The sequence below is a fragment of the Emys orbicularis genome, chromosome 11 (assembly GCF_028017835.1).
Source record: "Emys orbicularis isolate rEmyOrb1 chromosome 11, rEmyOrb1.hap1, whole genome shotgun sequence".
Taxonomy (NCBI): Eukaryota; Metazoa; Chordata; order Testudines; family Emydidae; genus Emys; species Emys orbicularis.
Window position 1 is genome coordinate 2,745,073 of NC_088693.1, and position 20,851 is coordinate 2,765,923.

The following is a 20,851-nucleotide window of genomic DNA, read 5'->3' on the forward strand; positions in this document are numbered from 1 at the left end:
CCCACTCGGGTGGACCTCCGCTGCTGAGGAGATAAGATGGGAGGCCGGACACGCCCTCGGCCAGCACCCCGCCGGCTCCCCCTGGGTTAGCGAGGAACAGCCCAGGTGTGGAGGCATTACAGCTGCTGTCACAACTTCTGCTTTTGTGGTGACTGCTCTGTCCCGGGGCCTCTTGCAGCCCGTGAGGTATAAATCGCAGCCTCCGTCTTTGCTTTGCATTTGGGGTTTTGCAATGCCGGTTCCTCCTGACTCGGTATAAAGCTGCTGCCGGGGAGGAGTTCTGGGCAGGACGCGGTGAAGGTGGCAGCTGGCAGAAGGTAAGGCGATGCTCTTGTCTTTCCTTACAGACGGGGAAAGCGGGGGGTTATTATAATGATTCCAGGTGAGGCCCCTTTGCACGGGGCACTGTACCCAAAACATTTATAGCCAGGATTTTGCTCGGGGGGGAGGGAAACGAACCATCCCCTTGAAGCTCTGTGATTGTGCCCCTGCGTTTTAGGAAGAGGCCTTGTCAGGTTCTGTTTTGTGGCTGCTGGATTCGTGTCCTGCAGCAAACGCGTCCCATGGGCCAGTCACATGCAGGGTGCAATTAACATCAGAACATCAGAGCTGCCAGACTGGGTCAGGCCAACGGTCCATCTAGCCCAGGACTGTCTCCGACAAGGGCCACTAGCCGAGCCTCAGGGAAAGCAGAACAGGGCAATTTTGGAGCCGTCCACCCCTGTGTTCCCCTCTCGGCTTCTGCCTTCAGCCCTGTACCTATGTGGGACGTCAGTGACGGGTAATCTCACGCTGGCCCTGTGCACCGGGGGGATCTCACCCCCGGCCGGGCCTGCCGCCCCAGGGATCTCTGTGTCCCCCCAGGAGATCTCCCTCCCCGGGGGGAATATCGTACCACCTGGCTTCAGCCTTTTCAACATGAGCCGCTGTTCTTTTCCCCCAGGGATTCCGTTCCAAGTGGCTGTGGTTATTCCCTTGGGGATCCCCCCACCCCCAACGGCCTGTGTTTAAGAACGTGCCCCAGTGTCCATCTGTCTTGGGGGGTGGGAAATGGAGAGCGCCAGATGAGGTGTTTACACGAGCCAGTCAACTCAGCTGTGTGCGGACGGGGCCGAGGACCCCATCCTTCACAGAGGCCCTGCCCTGGTGTGGTGGGGAGCCCTGTGCATGCGGGGCCGGGGGGGGGGGTGTTGCAGGATTAACACTGGCCTTTAAACAGTTACACGTCCATTTCGTGCATAAAGTGAAATCTGGGCCCAGCCTCTCCGCTGCCCCGACCCAGTGAAACCGTGTGGTTCTGGGCTGGGAAATGAGGGAAGCTGGTTTTAGGGAGCCCAGGCAGGGGAGCCCCCTTCCGGCCTGCCCCATATCTGTCCTGGGGGGCTCCTCATGCCCGGTGCTCAGGGACGTGGGGGCGAAGCCACTCTTGGCTAGGAGCCCCTCAGGAAAGGCCCTGCTTCCTCACAGAGTGCCCAGTGCCGTGGGTCCCAACGGGGACTGCAGGGTGCTGGTGCAGCAGGAATACGAAAGAGCAAATCCTCTGCTCTGTGGCCTTGGGGGAGGCTTCCCCGCGCAGGCCCCAGCGCGGAGCTGGGCCCCCTTGGGCTGCGGTCCAAGATCGGGCCCTGGTGTGAGCTCAGTAACAGGCCCCGAGGTTATTCTAGGGGCATAGTATTTTCCCTCCCCTCTGGCTCCTTTCACTCCCTGCACCTCACCCCCACGGTGCCTCCCCAGCCCACAAACCATCCCGGGCGGCTCCCCTGCCTCTGATGGACGCCCCCCATCCCGCCACATAGCACCAAGGTCTCCTGTGGAGCTAGGAACCCCCCCAAGTCTCTCCAATCCCCTGGGTGCTCAGTCCCCACCCCCTGCCATGCCTACGGATGACCCCTCCCTGTACAGGGGCTCCCACGGCTGCCTTCCCCAGTACAGACAGTCAGGGCTTCCTGCATGACTGGCCAACGCTGGGGATTAAACCGGAGCTCGCCCAGCAGGCGTCCCGCCAGCCCCAGCTCCCCAGCCTGGCTCGGGAACCAGCCAGCACCTTAGCAAAGGCAAAGGGCTTATTTCCCAGAGCTGCGGTGGGACGTATTCGCCCTAATGGGTTAACTAGAGCTGAGATCTTACATCAGGCTGCTGTAGGACACTGTCCTATCACTGCACTATTGCCCACCTCCCACTTCCGTGCATTTCTCTTCCTCTTCCCCTGCGTGGGAGGCGATGCCGTGATCTCATGTGGACACACGGGGAGCTGAGCCAGAGAGGCTGGGGAGCAGAGGGATTGCTGCTGCATTTCACAAGAGTCCTGCAGGACCAGCCGCTCTCAGCCCCAAAGAGAAACTGAGGCCTAGCGCCGCCGAGGTGCCTAGGCTCCGAACTTCCACTGATTTCCGGGGGAGCCTGGCCTGAAATCTCGGCACCTGGGAGGAGCTGGGCGGAAGGGACTTCACGCAGGTACCTCGACGCTGAGGTGAAAGACCCGCACCCTGGCTGTGGCTGGCCCGGGGCTGTAAAATTGCAGTGTAGACGTGTGGGCTCGGGCTGGAGCCCAGGCTCTGAGTCCCCCCCTCGCGGGATCTCAGAAGGCGGCTCCAGCCCGAGCCCAAATATCTCCACTGAGGTTTTTAGCCCGGTGGCCTGAGCCCCATCAGCCCAAGTCAGCTGAGCCGGGCTGAGACTCGGTGCGGTGGGGTTTTTATTGCTGTGTGGACGTAGCTACTGTGTCTATGGGAGAGCCTGGAGTTTAATCTCACCCTGTGTCTGCTGGCTAGTCAGGCTGAACAGCTTCAGGACAGGTGAAATCCGCCCCTCCCCCCATGCAGCAAGTCCTGTGTGCCTGCCCCATCTCCGCTTAGCCCTGTTTCACAACGACCAGCGGTACCCAAACTCCTCCCCCCCCCGCCCCGGCCAGGAGCAGAGTCGCGGCAGGAGGCCAGGGGCTGCTGCTGGGGGCCACGAGCGGAGCAGGGGCCGGGAGCAGGGACCAGTGGCTGAGAGTGGGGACCGGGGGCCGAGCCGGGGCCAGGAGCATGGTCTGGGGGCCGAGAGCTGGGGCTGGGAGCAGAGCCAGGGCCGCAGCTGCAGCCGGGGTGGGGCTGGGTGGCGCTCCCTTCATAACCCCTGTGGGGGCTGGCCCAGGCCCTGCTACCCCCCTCATGCTAGGGGGCGCGGCCCACAGTTTGGGGACCCCTGTACTAGACACAGATGCGAGTGCAGCACTGACAAGGCCACAGAGAACTCGAGAGCGGGCGTGTTCAGTTGTCAGTGATTAAATCTCTGGGGTATTTTCGCCATGGTTTGTGGTCAGGTTGGAGCAGGCCTCCCGGCAATGGGTCCTGAGATCCAGGACCGCTGAGGGGCGACATGTTGCAGCCTCGTGGCGCCCTGTCTCTGGTTCCTTCCTCATACATCTGGTTCAGTGATGGCCTTTACACTTCTCTCTTTATACCTAGATTCCTCATTCACACACAACACAGAATTAATTTACACAGAACATTTTAAACAGGAATGCACAAGAACACAATCATGGCATTCTTTTACTTATGTTAAAATGCTAAACCGACAACAAAGTAGTGACCTTAAAACATCTGTTACTGCCTTGAAATCAGCCCAGACACAGATTCCGACTGATGCATCTTTACCAATGGCCCATTAGGCCATTCTTTTCTGCTGTTCAAAACGGGTGGCTGGCAGGATATGATCAAATTATACACCAGTACATTTAATACACGCTACATTCTTATTTCATTATTCTTTATTTTTTATTTTAAATTATACAAAATACAAACATAAAATCCTACTACTATATGTCCCCCTTTTGATCCCTTAAGAACAATTCTTGAGTGGGTCATATTTGATACAATTATTTGATGGCAATATACTGAGAGACAATTTGAGCTTGTGGTTGTAAATTAACAAACTTTTTTTTTATTTAACAGCACATACAACACATTCCTAGCAAGCAAACACAGGACAATATTAATACAACTAGTAATGGGTGAAACATAATAGCAATGCCCTTAGGGGTCGGGGACTAGCCTGTAAAAACGTCATACCAATGATGGGCTGTCAGGGTTTTTTTAGACTTAGCAATTTGGCATAGAAAGTACGCTTATTAAGTTTGCGGATGATACCAAACTGGGAGGGATTGCAACTGCTTTGGAGGACAGGGTCATAATTCAAAATGATCTGGACAAATTGGAGAAATGGTCTGAGTTAAACAGGATGAAGTTTAACAAAGACAAATGCAAAGTGCTCCACTTAGGAAGAAAAAATCAGTTTCACACATACAGAATGGGAAGAGACTGTCTAGGAAGGAGTACGGCAGAAAGGGATCTAGGGGTTATAGTGGACCACAAGCTAAATATGAGTCAACAGTGTGATGCTGTTGCAAAAAAAGCAAACATGATTCTGGGATGTATTAACAGGTGTGTTGTGAGCAAGACACGAGAAGTCATTCTTCCGCTCTACTCTGCTCTGGTTAGGCCTCAGCTGGAGTATTGTGTCCAGTTCTGGGCACCGCATTTCAAGAAAGATGTGGAGAAATTGGAAAGGGTCCAGAGAAGAGCAACAAGAATGATTAAAGGTCTTGAGAACATGTCCTATGAAGGAAGGCTGAAAGAATTGGGTTTGTTTAGTTTGGAAAAGAGAAGACTGAGAGGGGACATGATAGCAGTTTTCAGGTATCTAAAAGAGTGTCATAAGGAGGAGGGAGAAAACTTGTTCACCTTAGCCTCTGAGGATAGAACAAGAAGCAATGGGCTTAAACTGCAGCAAGGGAGGTCTAGGTTGGACATTAGGAAAAAGTTCCTAACTGTCAGGGTGGTTAAACACTGGACTAAATTGCCTAAGGAGGTTGTGGAATCTCCATCTCTGGAGATATTTAAGAGGAGGTTAGATAAATGTCTATCAGGGATGGTCTAGACAGTATTTGGTCCTGCCATGCGGGCAGGGGACTGGACTCGATGACCTCTCGAGGTCCCTTCCAGTCCTAGAATCTATGAATTTTTAGCATGTTTTTATTGGCATGTAATATTTGAATAACACGCTGCCCTACATCCCTCTGTGTTTGTTGTAAAAACTGAGTTACCTTTTTTAGTTTGCCTCTGGAAATTTCCACTACATGCATCCGACGAAGTGGGTATTCACCCACGAAAGCTTATGCTCCAATACGTCTGTTAGTCTATAAGGTGCCACAGGACTCTTTGCTGCTTTTACAGATCCAGACTAACACGGCTACCCCTCTGATACTTTCTTTTAGTTTGATCTATACACATATTCCCAATGATGTGTCCTTGCTGCATGGTTCTGTAGTGACAGGTAGGGACAAGCACACCCATTTCTGAGGGCTTTATTTCGTACACCCTTGGGTATTTAATAATTTTTTTTTTTTTAGCTTATTGACCTATAACCCGGGGTAGCCAAAAGGATCCATGGTCAATTTTGGGAGCGGGCTTTCTTTACGTATTTTTGTTTTTACAGATTGTTGGTTACAGATTGTTGGTGAGCAATCTATTACAATTTTGTTTTTACAGATTGTTGGTGAGTCCAATTTATACCAATTTTTATTTTTACTAATAGTGGATTTAACAAGACTTTTACTGGATGACTCTGAGTCACAAACAATTCTGGTGTCTTTCTTTTAATTGGGGAACCTCTTTCGAATGCATATTCTTTGGTCCAGGTTCTGGTGCATGTGTCCGGGAACGATAGGGTCAATTCACTACCAGGTATTGGACAGTATCCCACAATAACTGTTAGTGTTGGTCCTGTCTTTACAGGCTTATTTTTCTGATATGGTAATTGTGGATAGCTGGAACTCCAGGTGGTATTCCCATAGGGACCCTTTATTTTAACGCCTATTTCCCAGTGGTTTGGTATTCCTGTGGTGTTTATAAGGTGAACCTTAAGTCCCACTTCCCCTTCCCAGGCATACATATTGGTATTTCCTAAGGGTTTTAAGAGTTGGCTGGTATTTTTATCATACCATTCCATGAGGATCACTGGATCACGGGTAGGAATTCATGACTGGTTGGCGGGGGAGTGAATTATTCCTTAAATATTGGCTTATAAGGAGGGCTACATTTTTTTTCATGATTGCTGTAATTATCTGGGCACTGAAGGTTCCCAGAAGCAGGTCAAGCCAAACCTTACACTGGCGTCTTAGTTTTTATGGATTAAAATGGTGGTGGTTAAGCAGCGCCTCGTGCTCAAGTTCCGGGATGTTCTTTTCTGCAAAGAATTTAAACATCAGCTATTTTGTCCCCATTAATAAGTGCCTGTCTTATTTTTCAAGTAGTCAATTTGCCCTCCTTTAACATTTCAATAGGGGCGCGTTGCAGCCTCCTGGCGCCCCTGCGTCTGTCTCCGGTTCCTTCCTCAAACATTTAATTCAGCGATGGCCTTTACCCTTATCTCTTTACATTCCTCATTCACACACAAAACAAAATTAATTTACACCAAACATTTTAAACAAAAAAAAGTTTTTAAAAAAAGTTGCACTGCACAAGAAAACAATCCCGGCATTCTTTTACTTATTTTAAAATGCTAAACCTACAACAAAATAGCCTTAAAACATCTGTTACTGCCTTAAAATCAGCCCAAACACAAATTCCAACTAATACATCTTTGCCAAATGGCCCATTCGGCCATTCCTTTGTGCTATTAAAAAAAATAGCTAGCAAAATATAATCAAATTATACACCAATACAGTTAATACATGCTACATTATTATTTCATTATTCTTTATTTTTTATTTTAAATTATACAAAATACAAACATAAAATCCTACTATGACATGTGCACCCGCTCGGGGTGATGGTGGCTCCTGTCCCTGCCCCAGTGGGGGTGCCGCTGGCACCCCTTGCATGCCCCCAGGCGCACTGCACGGTACTAGCTGCCTAGCGATGCCCGTTGCCATCACACAAGGAAACAGGAAGGTGCAGGGAGGGCTGAAAAAAGACCAAGTCTCTACAATCGCTAGCGTCAGCCGAAACAAGTTCTCGTTTTTATTTTGGGCGAGATGCGTCTTCCCCTCCCCGGCCCTTGGGATGGGGTGGGGGGATCCCCTCGCTGCAGGTAGCCCCACATGAAGCCTGGCCAAGAGGGTCGCCGTGTTCTCCCCACAGCAGGGCAGAGGCCTGGGGGCTTTTCATTCTCTTAGCAATGATCAGGTTGTCTGGGGCGACGCTTCCCACAGAGGGGCTGGGTAGAGCCGGCTCCCACACCATCAGCCACAAGGCAGCGCTTCTGGTGCGGGAATGGCTGGGTCCGGTTCTCGAGTGGGAGAGGATTAAACGCCAGGCGGAAGTGTTTGAACAGGTGCCAAGGAATTGGGGTAATTTTGGGGTGGAAGGGCCGGGAAACACAGGCCCAGGGGATTGTGGGATAGCATTGGCGGCCTCTCCAGACATGAGTCAGGCAACCGAGGCTTAAGCTGCGTCTGCACTACAAAAAAACTGGTCCTGGACCCGCGTCACAGTGGGACACAGCTCCTCCACATGGCTCCCTGAAGGAGCCTTATCTCTGTCATTGCTTCATTCCCTACTCTCCCCTAAGAGCCTCCTTGGGTTTACCTCGCTGCAGTCAGGCAGGGTCATAGGCAAACTGAGGCGCGTAGGACACTTACAAAAATAATACCTATAACTCCCTCCTTCTTCACAGTAATTAGCCACGGGACCAACCCGCCTAGGGACAGGGTGGATTTTCCAACACTTGGAGTCTTTACATCAAGCGTGGATGTCTTGCAGAAAGATCCGCTCACAAGCTCAGATAGAAGGTCTGGGCTGGATGCAGGAAACCTTGGGGGAGGGTCTCTGGCTTGGGCTATGCAGGAACTCAGGGTAGATAGTCAGAGTGGTGCCTTCTGGGCTTCCAACTCCCATCCCAGTGGGACCCCAGGGCAGGACCGTGCCACATTGGGCTGCAGAAGAGCTGGAGAAACCGGATCATCCATGGCTCAGTGGTGCCGCTGAGCCATTTCCAGGGCTATAGCCAGGGCCGGCTCCAGGCACCAGCACAGCAAGCTGGCGCTTGGGGCAGCCCATGGAAAGGGGCAGCACGTCCGGGTCTTCGGCGGCGGGTTCCTCAGTCCCTCTCGGAGGGAAGGACCGGCCGCCGAATTGCCGCCGAAGAACGAAGCGGCGGCGGTAGAGCATCCGCCGAAGTGCCGCCGATCGCAGCTTTTTTTTGTTTTGTTTTTCCTCTTCGCCGCTTGGGCGGCAAAAATCCTGGAGCCGGCCCTGGCGATAGCTAATGCAGGGGGAACCTCCGTTGTCACCCATTCCTCCTCTGCTTTCCAAGATCCAGGATGCAGCACAGACCGCTAGGCCCGTAGGTCCAAAGTGGTACACAGGGGACCAGCCCTACAGCCCTGCCCGTGCACACTAGCAGTTGTGCACAAGGGAAATGAACGACTGTGTCTACAAGTGGACCCGGCTGCCCTCAGAATCCCACCTGTTGTGCAGGTGCAATCGACTCTTGACGCATCTGCGGGCATAGACTTAGGCTAGGTCCACACTACCCGCCTGATTCGGCGGGTAGAGATCGATCTTCTGGGATCGATTTATCGCGTCTCATCTGGACGCGATAAATCGATCCCAGAAGCGCTCCCCCGTCGACTGCGGAACTCCTGCTCGCCGAGAGGAGGAAGCGCTGTCGACGGGGGAGCTTGCCTGCGCCGCGTGGACCCGCAGTAAGTAAACTTAGTTCGATCTAGGAAACGTCGACTTCAGCTACGCTATTCTCGTAGCTGAAGTTGCGTTTCCTAGATCGATCCCCCGCCCCAATGTGGACCAAGCCTCAGAGAATCACAGAGGTGTAGGACTGCAAGGGACCTCAGGAGGTCATCTAGTCCAGTTCCAGCACTCAAGGAAGGACTAAGTGTTATCTTTCTAGACCATCCCTGACAGGTGTTTGTCCAAACTGCTTTTAAAAATCTCCAATGATGGAGATTCCACAACCTCCCTAGGCAATTTATTCCAGTGCTTCACCACCCTGACAGTTAGGAAGTTTTTCCTAATGTCCAACCTAAACCTCCCTTGCTGCAATTTAAGCCCATTGCTTCTTGTCCTGTCCTCAGAGGTTAACAAGAACAATTTTTCTCCTCCTCTTTCTAATAAGCTTTTATGTACTTGAAAACTGGTATCATGTCCACTCTCAGTCTTCTCTTCTCCAGGCTAAACAAACCCAGTTTTTTTTCAATCTTCCCTCACAGGCCCATGTTTTCTAGATCAGCGGTTTTCAACCTTTTTTCATTTGCAGACCCCTAAACAATTTCGAATGGAGGAGTGACCCCTTTGGAAATCTTAGACGTAGTCTGCGGGTCCGCGGATCACAGGTTGAAAACCACCTTTCTAGACCTTTAATCATTTCTGTTGCTCTCCTCTGGACTTTCTCCAATTTGTCCACATCTTTCCTGAAATGTGGCGCCCAGAACTGGACACAATACTCCAGTTGAGGCCTTATCAGTATGGAGTAAAGTAGAAGAATTACTTCTCCTTTCTTTCTTAGAAAACTCCTGCTAATACAGCCCAGAATGATGTTCGCTTTTTTTGCAACAGTGTGACACTGTTGACTCATATTTAGCTTATGGTCCACTATGACCCCCAGATCCCTTTCCGCAGTACTCCTTCCTAGGCAGTCATTTCCCATTTTGTATGTGTGCAACTGATTGTTCCTTCCTACGTGGAAGACTTTGCATTTGTCCTTATTGAATTTCATCCTATTTACTTCTTCCCATTTCTCCAGTTTGTCCAGATCGTTTTGAATTTTAACCCTATCCTCCAAAGCACTTGCAACCCCTCCCAGCTTGGTATCGTCCGCAAACTATATAAGTGTACTCTGTATGCCATTATCTAAATCACTGATGAAGATATTGAACAGAACCGGACCCAGAACTGATCCCTGCAGGACCCCACTCGTTACGTCCTTCCAGCATGACTGTGAACCACTGATAACGACTCTCTGGGAACGGTTTTCCAACCAGTTATGCACCCACCTTATAGTCGCTCCATCTAGGCATGGGATGTGTCTTGGGCACCTAGCTTTTGCAAATTTGGCCCTTAAATTGGAAGGGTTTGAAAGCACCTGTGAGCAGAGGGATGAGGGTTGGGGAGCATGTCTTCACCACCAGAGGGCTTGAAAGGTCAGTTTTTGGAAGGGGAGCTCAGATCCTGAGCACCAGTCCATGGCAAAGCCTAACCGTTGGTTCAGCCCTGTGGAATCTGGTGGGTCCATCAATATTCGGCTGGAGGGGCGTGAGCCAGGATGGTGTGATGCGTACCCCACTGGGGAGCGGGTGTTACATAGCCCCTGCTGGGACAGTCTGTGGGTGATCTGAGTCTGTAACAGCCTCCTAGGCACAGAGGGTGGCTTTAGAAGTCCCCAGTTCAATCCCTGGTGTATCAACCCAGATCATAGAATATCAGGGTCGGAAGGGACCTCAGGATGTCATCTAGTCCAACCCCCTGCTCAAAGCAAGACCAATCCCCAACTAAATCATCCCAGCCAGGGCTTTGTCAAGCCTGACCTTAAAAACCTCTAAGGAAGGAGATTCCACCACCTCCCTAGGTAACCCATTCCAGTGCTTCACCACCCTCCAAGTGAAAAAGTTTTTCCTAATATCCAACCAAAACCTCCCCCACTGCAACTTGAGACCATTAGTCCTTGTTCTGTCATCTGCTACCACTGAGAACAGTCTAGATCCATCCTCTTTGGAACCCCCTTTCAGGTAGTTGAAAGCAGCTATCAAATCCCCCCTCATTCTTCTTTTCTGCGGACTAAATAATCCCAGTTCCCTCAGCCTTTACTCATAAGTCATGTGCTCCAGCCCCCTAATCATTTTTGTTGCCCTCCGCTGGACTCTTTCCAATTTTTCCACATCCTTCTTGTAGTGTGGGGCCCAAAACTGGACACAGTACTCCAGATGAGGCCTCACCAATGCTGAATAGAGGGGAATGATCACGTCCCTCAATCTGCTGGCAATGCTTTTGCTTATACAGCCCAAAATGCTGTTAGCCTTCTTGGCAACAAGGGCACACTGTTGACTCATATCCAGATTCTCACCCACCGTAACTCCTACGTCCTTTTCTGCAGAACTTCTGCTTAGCCAGTCGGTTCCCAGCCTGTAGTAGTGCATGGGATTCTTCTGTCCTAAGTGCAGGACTCTGCACTTGTCCTTGTTGAACCTCATCAGGTTTCTTTTGGCCCAATCCTCTAATTTGTCTAGGTCCCTCTGTATCCTATCCCTACCCTCCAGCGTATCTACCACTCCTCCCAGCTTAGTGTCATCTGCAAACTTTCTGAGGGTGCAATCCATCCCTTCATCCAGATCATTAATGAAGATATTGAACAAACAAAACCGGCCCCAGGACCGACCCCTGGGTCACTCCGCTTGATGGTAGCTGTCACATGAGAATATGCCGGGGCAATTGCCCTTTATCATTAATATTTGTCTAGGGTTGTAAATGGACAGGAACTGTAGCTGTTACCGGAGCCCCCACCCCAAAGCGACGGCAGACCAAAGGGGTGGGGTTTGGTTTATATTCCCCACCCCCCTTCTCTGCCTTTTTTCTTTCTCCCCTTTATTAAGGGGCAAAAAGGAAAAAGAAAGAGAAGTGGGGGGAGGGTCCAGTTCTGGGTTTTGTGGGGGAAAATGAAAAGTTTCACACACCCCCCCATTTTCAGGAAAAGCCCATTTTCCATTGAGAACAGTCTAAAGTGGAAGAGGTGGAGCAGTTTTCCTTGCTGAGTGTGCGATGCTCAGCCCGGGGGAGGGGCACTTAAGCGGGGGTCCGTGCAGCCCCTGGCACAACCAGCTGCAGACTCAGCTGAGGTCTCTGGAGGTTTCCATCATCCACAGAATCAGCATAACCAGCTCGGCAGTTGGGCACACCAGTCCCTTGCCCCAATCCAAACACCCCCACACTTTAAAAAAGTTTGGATCTGGGTCCAGTTTGGTACATGCCGTCTCAGCCCATCTCTGGCTTTTACACTTGCACGTGGTTTATAGGTATGGTTCCCACAAAGGGTTAAAAAGTGGGGCTGGATCCCCTGCTGCTGTGAATTGGCCTCCTTGGAGCTATGGTGGTTTACAGAAGCTGAGGATCTAGCCCACACAGACAGCAGGGTTGCTTGTAGCAAGACAGCATGTTTGCCTGGCACATCACACTCCGTTGGCAAGTATTGATCCGGCTGGGGGAAAAGTCTAAGTGGGTTCTGCCGAGTCAGTGAGACAGGTAACACAAAGGGAGATAGAGTAGAGAGAACCTAGGGTGTGGGCTGAGCAGCCCTGAGGGAGGAACCGGAAGAAGCAGCCCTCGTTTGAGCTGGTGTTTATTTTCTCTCCCTCTTGTTTTCTGTGCTAATAAAGCCAAATTCCATCCTGGGGTGAGTGCGGACGGTGCAGAGAACGGGGCCTGTGTCTGAGGGCAGGTTGAGAAAGGTTCCCGTTTCCTGTTACACACAATTGCTCACCGGAGGTAACACGCCTGAGTTGTTGTCATTGATTTCCCCGTATTGCTGCAATGTTTCCACTGAAGATATTTACCGGAGCGGCCCCACAATGAAGGGTATGACTCATGTTCGGTGACTCTGAGAACATGCTACTCAGGGTGGATGGTGCGATCCGTCGGGAGGGACCCGAGTACTTTACAATGGGCAGTTTCGCCTCCATTTGCCGAGCAAGGGCTGCATGCTCTGCTCCGCGGATCGATGTCCCCTGTGCAGCTCAGGGGCAAGTTTTCTTGAAAATGTAGCCGCCCGTTGGTGGCTTTTCTTGATCTCATGCCTGCAGGAGATGGCAAATAATTTATATTTGTGTTCCCACTTAGATCACCGAATCATAGCAATGTAGGGAGTAGGGACCTCAAGAGGTTGTCTGGCCCACCCCCCACGCTGGATTATGTATCCCTAGACCATCTCAACAGCCGTTTCCCCCTTATTCAGCCAGTCAGATGTCCACAGCGGATTTTAACAGACGGCCACGCCCGGAGTGCAGTGGCCATGGACCTAGCAAAAGGCTGTGTTAGACGGAGCTGGGCCCTTTTCTGCCCCCAGATAATGTTGTATTTCAGCAGAAGGCCAGGCTCACCAACCTTCTTTTCTGGGGTCAATCCAGACGTGGTTCTGGATCAGGAAATCCACCTGTAGCAGGTGGCCACTTGGAAAAAATATCTTGAGGCCAGGCTGGGTAATTTGATGCATGTTTTTTCCTAAGTGGTGTTGGCTAAAGTCCAGGCAGAGTGAGTTACTCTGATAGGTTCACTAGCGTGGGCAGCAAGTGGACCCCCCCCCCTTTGGGGAGGCTAGTCCACCCCCACAAGACCCAGTCCCCCCACCCACCAGAGCCCCAAATGCCCTCCCACCCCCCGCGGCCGGAGGAGACCCAGCCTGCGTGCCCCAGCCAGCTCCCCCGAGCGCCAGGCCATCCCCAGCACCGGGCCGAGCTGCTGCGCCCCCCGAGTGCCAGGCTGGCCCCAACGCCAGACCAAGCCGCTGGCCTGATCCCCCCACCCGTCTGGCCCCATTGGCTTCAAGTAGAGAGGGAGGGCGGGGCCTCGAGGCACAACATGGGTGGGGTCACAGCCTGGGTCAGTGCATTTAACAGGCCAGATCCTCAGCTTGACTAAATCAACATATCTCCATTATCCCCCCCAGGAGCGACCCCAGTTCACACCAGCTGAAGATTGGGTCCAATATCAGTATGCGCTTATTTGCCTTAGGAGAAAAAAACAAATGAATCCAATCCCCCCCCCCCCCGCAGCGAACAATGGGACACCTCGCAGGATGTGGGGCACTCAGATGGGTGCAAGGTGATCTTAGCACTTACTGATGAGAGAGAAAGGGTTTGCAATGGATTTCATTGACTTTTATAGATAGGGAGGGGTTTTCACGTGGCAGGAGAAAGGGTCTGGAGGGAAAATTGCCAAATCATGTTCTTTTGCATGGAGCTGATATGTTGGGGGATGGGGGTTGTGTTATGTACCCCAGAATCGTAAAGAGATCCAGGAAAGAGGGAGAAACGAGACGTGCGTTCTTTTGGTTTTTTTTTTTTATCATGTATCAAGAAGGCCTAAAAGATTGTTGGAAAAGGTGGTGGTTTGCTTGTTTTTTAAAGTTAGAAACTCGGGTTTTTTCTACCCTGGGTGTCTATGGCTGTCGGGCGAGCTAGTGACATGATGACATCACAGGGTATAAAAGACTGAAAGCTGCACCCATCAAGAGGGGCAGGATTTCTACTCAGCCTGTTTGCAGCTTTCTTTATGTTAAGGTCTCTTTAACTCCAATGTCCAGTGCACACTCGGGAGAAAGGACTTCTTTGTTAAAAGGTTGCATATCGGTGCCCAAAATATTTATTTAAAAGCACACAACTTGGCATTCCTCCCCAAGCCCTTTGGCGCTCCTGCCAGCTTACCAGTATCTGTCTCTATGAGATCATTTTTTAAATCATCACAGTAGCAGCCCCTTTTATCTAAGAAGACTCAAAGCACTAATATCAGTGCGCACTTGGGTGACCAGATGTCCCGATTTTATAGGGACGGTCCTGATATTTGGGGCTTTTTTTTATATAGGCTCCTTTTACCCCCCACCCCTGTCCCGATTTTTCACACTTGCTGTCTGGTCACCCTAGTGGGCACCCATCTGAATGTCCCACAGCCTAGTGCTGGAACTCTGTGGCCCCTCCCCTGTCTAGCCACATAGATTTGTAGGACCGGAAGAGACCCCGAGAGGTCATCTAGGCCAGTCCCCTGCACTCATGGCAGGACTAAGTATTATCTAGACCATCCCTGACAGGTGTTTGTCCAACCTGCTCTTAACAATCTCCAGTGATGGAGATTCCACAACCTCCCTAGGTAATTTATTCCAGTGCTTAACCACCCTGACAGTTAGGAAGTTTTTCCTAATGTCCAACCTAAACCGCCCTTGCTGCAATTTAAATCCATTGCATGGGCTTAAATTTTACATGGTAAACCCCAAACAGTTCTAACTTTTCCTTAAAGAGGAAAAGAGGTTATAAGTTTTAGGGGACTTCTTTTACTGGCCCCACTGCCTGGAAGAAAGGACTCTGGGGTTTTGATCTTTATCTCTATGTATGTGTAAGAACAACTGCAACGAGAATGTGGCTTGCTTTGAGGAGCTTTCTTTAAAGATTCCCTTTTCTAGCAGGTAAGATCATAGTTATTTTGTCTCTGTCTTAGGTACTTATCTGTCCCCCCACCCCCATCACCACAGTGTCTGAGCACTTCATGAGCTTTAATGGCTTTCTCCTCACAGCTCCCCTGGGAGTTCGGAAAGTGTGGTGATCCCCGTTTTACAGCCAGGAACTGAGCTGCAACGTGAGTTGTCCAAGGTCACGCCCAAAGTCTGTGGCACTCTCACTGCTGGACCATCCGTCCTTTCCCTCCTTGGTTTATAGCTGGAGCATCTCTGCCACAGTTAGAACCCGTCCTTAACGTGGAAAAAGTTCTGGGCCAAATTCCCTGCTGGTGCAATTCAGCAGAACTCCCCGGTCGCCGTGTAAATTTGCTTTAGCAAATCTATTCGGTTGTTTTAGCAAGTCTATGGGGAATTCAAACATTGAGCCTGATACGCAGCAGATAGAAATCAATGTAACATAAGCACAGGTTCTGTTTTAACCATCCTATAGCATTGAATAGTGAAAACGATACATCTGCTCCAGAATTCTACAGCCAGATGATTTAAAAAATAACTGAGAGACAAGGATCTCATTCTCTATTCCATTGTGTAGGTTTTAAAGTAATTTCTTTAGAACCCCGTTGATCTGTTCCTGATTAAATTCTATACAGGGCTTTTTCCGTAAGGGTTGGAAAGACCAGAAACTTGCATCCATCCATCTGTTTATCTAGAACATAAGAACGGCCATACTGGGTCAGACCAATGGGCCAGTATCCTGTCTTCCGACAGTGGCCAATGCCAGGTGCTTCAGAGAATGACCAGAACAGTCAATCATCGAGTGATCCATCCCGTCGCCCACTCCCAGCTTCTGACAGTCAGAGGCTTTGGGACACCTACAATATGGGGTTGCACCCTGACCCTCTGGGCTATTAGCCATTGGTGGACCTATTCTCCGTGAACAAGGTTCTTTTTTGAACCCTATTATCATTTTGACCGTCACAACATCCCTTGGCAATGAGTTCCACAGGTTGACTGTGTGTTGTGTGAAGAAATGCTTCCTGTTGTTTGTTTTAAACCTGCTGCCTATTCATTTCATTGGGTGTCCCCTGGTTCTTTTGTTATGTGTGTGAGGTACCTGTTATACCAATAAAAACTAGCAGGATCTTATTAAAGGGGACAAGATAAAGATGCCACATTTATTATGATAACAATTTGATTTATGACCAATAACTAATATCTTAATCCTTATACACACACATTATACCTAATACCTACACACACACACACACACACACGCATTCACACACACACACATCCATCAGATGTTCTGCAGCTGCTGCATAGTTACCAGTCCTGCTTGAGTCTGTGGCTTGAGTTTGCAGCTTGGGTTCGTAGCTTGTGGCGGCTAACTGGCCAGGAAAGCCGGGCACAAGGACGAGCTGGGTCTCTGTTGGGCATGCACCGATGTCCTTCCATGTTGGCAGCAGAATGTTACCCTCCTCCAAAGTTTTCCATCTCACCCATCCTTTTTGTAGGCTTTAGTTTGAATCCAGAGTCTATAGGTCTTGCTGTGTCACGCTGCCTCTGGGTTTGATGATTGATCACCCGTCAATTGCAGACATGACTTTCAGCCTGGGACCGGGCTTTGATCTTCCTTCTATTGTACCTTTTCTTTTTAGGGTGGATTCTTCTTACTTTGTTAGGGCTCTTGTCTGCATCTTCAGCCGTTGGTGTTTGAACTCTATTTAATCAGGACAGGCTGGGGCTGGAGGTTGATTCCATCATCCATACATACCTCATTCACACATCTAAACTAAACTAATAAGATTACAGCAGGGTTTGCAAAAATGAAGGTTGCAGCAAGCCCTTACAAAATGGAGTAAGCGTTTTAAAATGGGGTTTGAATTACAATATGGCAAACAGTGAACAGAAGTTACAATATAGACAAGTATAATGGATGGCAAACAGTGAACAGAAGTTACACTGTAGGCAAGTGTAATAAATGGTGAACAGACGTTACAATACTGAAACAGTGCAAGTCTCAGTGATTTAAGCAGGAATTGGATTGATAGTGAAACTTACAAAGGCAGCTGACTGAACAGCTATGGCTCTTAACAAGCATCTTAACTGTTAATTAGCCAGTTATTGGGGTAACCGGTTTTATGAATGAATATTGTTTCATTCATAAAACTTTACTTATGAAGTTACATTAATAAAGTAAACAATTAAAAACAATTTCATTCATCAGTCCTACATACCCACCCAGTATTCAGAGGAAACATGAACAGTCCCACTTTGTCACAATGTGAAGCCGTAAATAACACTTCCCTATTCTTTTTCTCCACAGCAGTCATGGTTTCATAGAACTCTACCGTATCCCCCCTTAGTTGTCTCTTTTCCAAGCTGGAAAGTCCCAGTCTTATTAATCTCTCCTCATATGGAAGCTGTTCCATCCCCCTAATCATTTTTGTTGCCCTTCTCGGTATCTTTTCCAATTCTAACAAAGCCTTTTTGAGCTGGGACGCCCAGAACGGCACACAGTAGTCAAGGTGCAATACGGCATTCACAGTGTAAAGCATCCGGATGCGCACACCTTGACTACTGCGTACACCTGGAAACTGCTTATACCGCCGCAGTCGCTGTTGTTTCTGAGACCCAGCTCATCAGAGATAGTTAGGTGTGTAGGAGTTACACATCCTATTGGGGGCCTTCCAGATGCTTATGGGCTGGACCTCACAAACACGTCTATGGGACAGAGACGTGAACCCATGACAGGGGGCACCAGAACCGGGGGAGGGCGGGGGCAGGGGGGCCATGGCTCCCCCACTTTTAAAAAGTGGGAGCGCTATGCCCTCCCATTTTTTACTGTCCGTAAGGGCAAGCAACAGAGGGGAGGGGACAGAGAGGAGCGAGCGGGGGGGGCGGGGTCTTGGGGGAGAGGTGGTGCCAGGGTGGGGCCTTGGTGGATGGGGCGGCACAGGGGTGGGGCCTCAGGGGAAGTGGCAGCATGGGGGGGCGGGGCCACAGTTCGGGCACCAGTGGCCTCTCCCACCTTTAGGGACCTTCCACTGCTCCTGACCCACGACCTCCAGTTACCAGCCAGACGATTTGCACAAGGGTCTGTGGCAGACCCAGGAGCTGAACGCGGCTCTCTCGAGTTGTAAGTGAACATCTAACCACAAGAGCAGCTGGCCTGGGTGTGCAGCCCCCTCGCTGCTGGTTCAGGACACGGGGAACATCCTGCTTTCGATGACTGGAATGCTTTACCTAGGGAGGTGGTGGAATCTCCTTCCTTGGAGGTTTTTAAGGCCCGGCTTGACAAAGCCCTGGCTGGGATGATTTAGTTGGGAATTGGTCCTGCTTTGAGCAGGGGGTTGGACTAGATACCTCCTGAGGTCCCTTCCAACCCTGATATTCTATGATTCTAGGACTTGCTGAGTTGTGTTCTCTCTCTCCCACCCACCCCCCTCTTATCACCCGAACAGGCCCAGAGCGATTCCTCCAGCATGGGTGACTGGACGTTCGATGGCGATTTGTCTGATCTCTTCAAAGGCTACAATTACACCGACTACAACACCATCAACCCCAGCGCCGCGGCCGCCCCGTGCAAGCCTGACAACCTGAACATTAACAAGTACGTGGTGGCGGTGGTTTACTGTCTGGTGTTCCTGCTCAGCCTGGTGGGTAACTCCCTGGTGGTGCTGGTCATCAGCTACAACCGGCAGAACCGCTCAGTGACCGACGTGTATCTCCTGAACCTGGCCATCGCAGACCTCCTCTTCGCCCTCACCTTGCCTATCTGGGCCGTCTACCGAGCCCACGAGTGGATCTTCGGCACCTTCATGTGCAAAGCCATCTCCGTCCTGCAGGAGGTCAACTTCTACAGCGGGATCCTCTTGCTGGCCTGCATTAGCGTCGACCGGTTCCTCGCCATCGTCTATGCCACCCGGGCAGCCACCGAGAAGAGGCACTGGGTTAAATTTGTCTGCTTGGGCATCTGGGTTTTCTCCATCGCGCTCTCCCTGCCCATCCTCCTCTTCCGCGAGGCCTTCTGGCCGCCGCACGGCAGCATGGTCTGCTACGAGCGGATTGGGGAGGAGGACACGGCCAAGTGGCGGGTGCTGCTGAGGATCCTGCCCCAGACCTTTGGTTTCATCCTCCCCTTGCTGATCATGCTCTTCTGCTATGGGGTCACGGTGAAGACCCTCTTCCAGACCAAGAGCAGCCAGAAGCAGAAGGCCATGAAGGTCATCTTGGCCGTGGTGCTGGTCTTCTTGGTCTGCTGGATGCCCTACAACATCACGCTGGTGGTAGACACCATGATGAGGACCCGTGCCATCGCTGAGACCTGCCACCGGCGGAACCAGATCGATGCAGCCCTGTCTGTCACCCAGATTCTGGGCTTCACGCACAGCTGCATCAACCCGCTCATCTATGCCTTCATCGGGCAGAAGTTCCGAAACAGCTTCCTTAAGATCCTGGTCTACCACGGCTTCGTCAGCAAAGAGTTCGTCTCCCGCTACGGACGGGGGTCCTCCTTTGCCTCCACCTCTGGCAACACCTCCACCACCCTGTGACGGCCACGCGACTCCTCCACTCACCGGGGATAGCGTCCCACCACTGCTAGTGTCAACGGCCGGCCTCAGCTTCTCAGGGTGATCAGGACCACGCAGATTCTTCTAGCACTATAGCCTCAGTTTACCAAGCCAACCAACACCGTCCAAACTCTTTTACCCAGCAGAGATCATTATGCAGATTACAATTAGGCAGAACACAGCAGCAAAAAGCAGCCACCTCTTCCCGGGATAATGCTATGAAGATCCTTCAACCCCTCCCTGCAAGATAATCAGATTGTTCGGGTCATGCCCATTAAAAAAATAAATAACAACTCCAGACAATCCAAGGCTGCATTTCTCTCCGCGGCATCCCGAGTTCCCAGTCCCCTCGCACAGTGGGCTTTAGGAACGACATCAGAAAAACTTCCCTTCCTGCAAAGGCGTGTGGAACGGAGAGTCAGAGTGCGGGGTGGAGGTAGCCGTCAACGTTAGCGGCTATAAACTAAGACTGGAGATATATTGTGCTAGCAGGAATATTGTCCTTAACTCTGCCCTTGCAGCTCCATCAGCCTTTTACGTGCATTTTGCATATTTCACATGGAGAACCGAGTATTGTTCTATATATTTTTTTAGGTGCAGAATTGAAAAATGTAATTTACCAAACCGTGCCTGCATAACTGTGGTCATCCCGACATTGGATTTGCGATCGTATGTTAAGACACTAAGAGATGCTGCTTTAATGGGAAGGAGAGCGCTTCATGAGGAAGGATTAGGGGGTGTTGGAACATTAGCTTTACATCTGTTGATTGTATCATGAACATGGAATCGTTTTACTGAGTAGACAAGGATTGCTAGTTGGACGGGCTTAGATAGCTATGCTGATGTGTTACCATGATAGGTACTGTAGTGAAACCGTAGCTAGCTAGATGATAAGACGTTTGGATGAATGCTTGATATTGGAATTGTTGAAGTGTCTTTACATTTTGTACAGTTATGACCTTTTGGATAAATTAGAACAAGGCAGGAAAGTTGTTTTTAAAATACAGTTGTGACAAAAGTTCCATGGGGTTTCAATAAGGTTTACTTTCAGTTTTAGTGGTGAAAACCGGGGCTTGTCATCAGCGTTTTTCACTTCTAAAAATATCGATAATAAACTCTTG

General features: G+C 50.4%; 1 protein-coding gene across 1 annotated transcript; it reads left to right on the forward strand.

Moving 5' to 3' along the window:
• Positions 1-240: 240 nt before the first annotated feature.
• LOC135885643 (C-X-C chemokine receptor type 2-like) lies at positions 241-20,851 on the forward strand. Its single transcript, XM_065413474.1, has 2 exons — positions 241-317; positions 18,621-20,851. Exon 2 carries the CDS (start codon positions 18,642-18,644, stop codon positions 19,710-19,712), a length of 1,071 nt encoding a protein of 356 aa, XP_065269546.1. The 5' UTR covers positions 241-317; positions 18,621-18,641; the 3' UTR covers positions 19,713-20,851.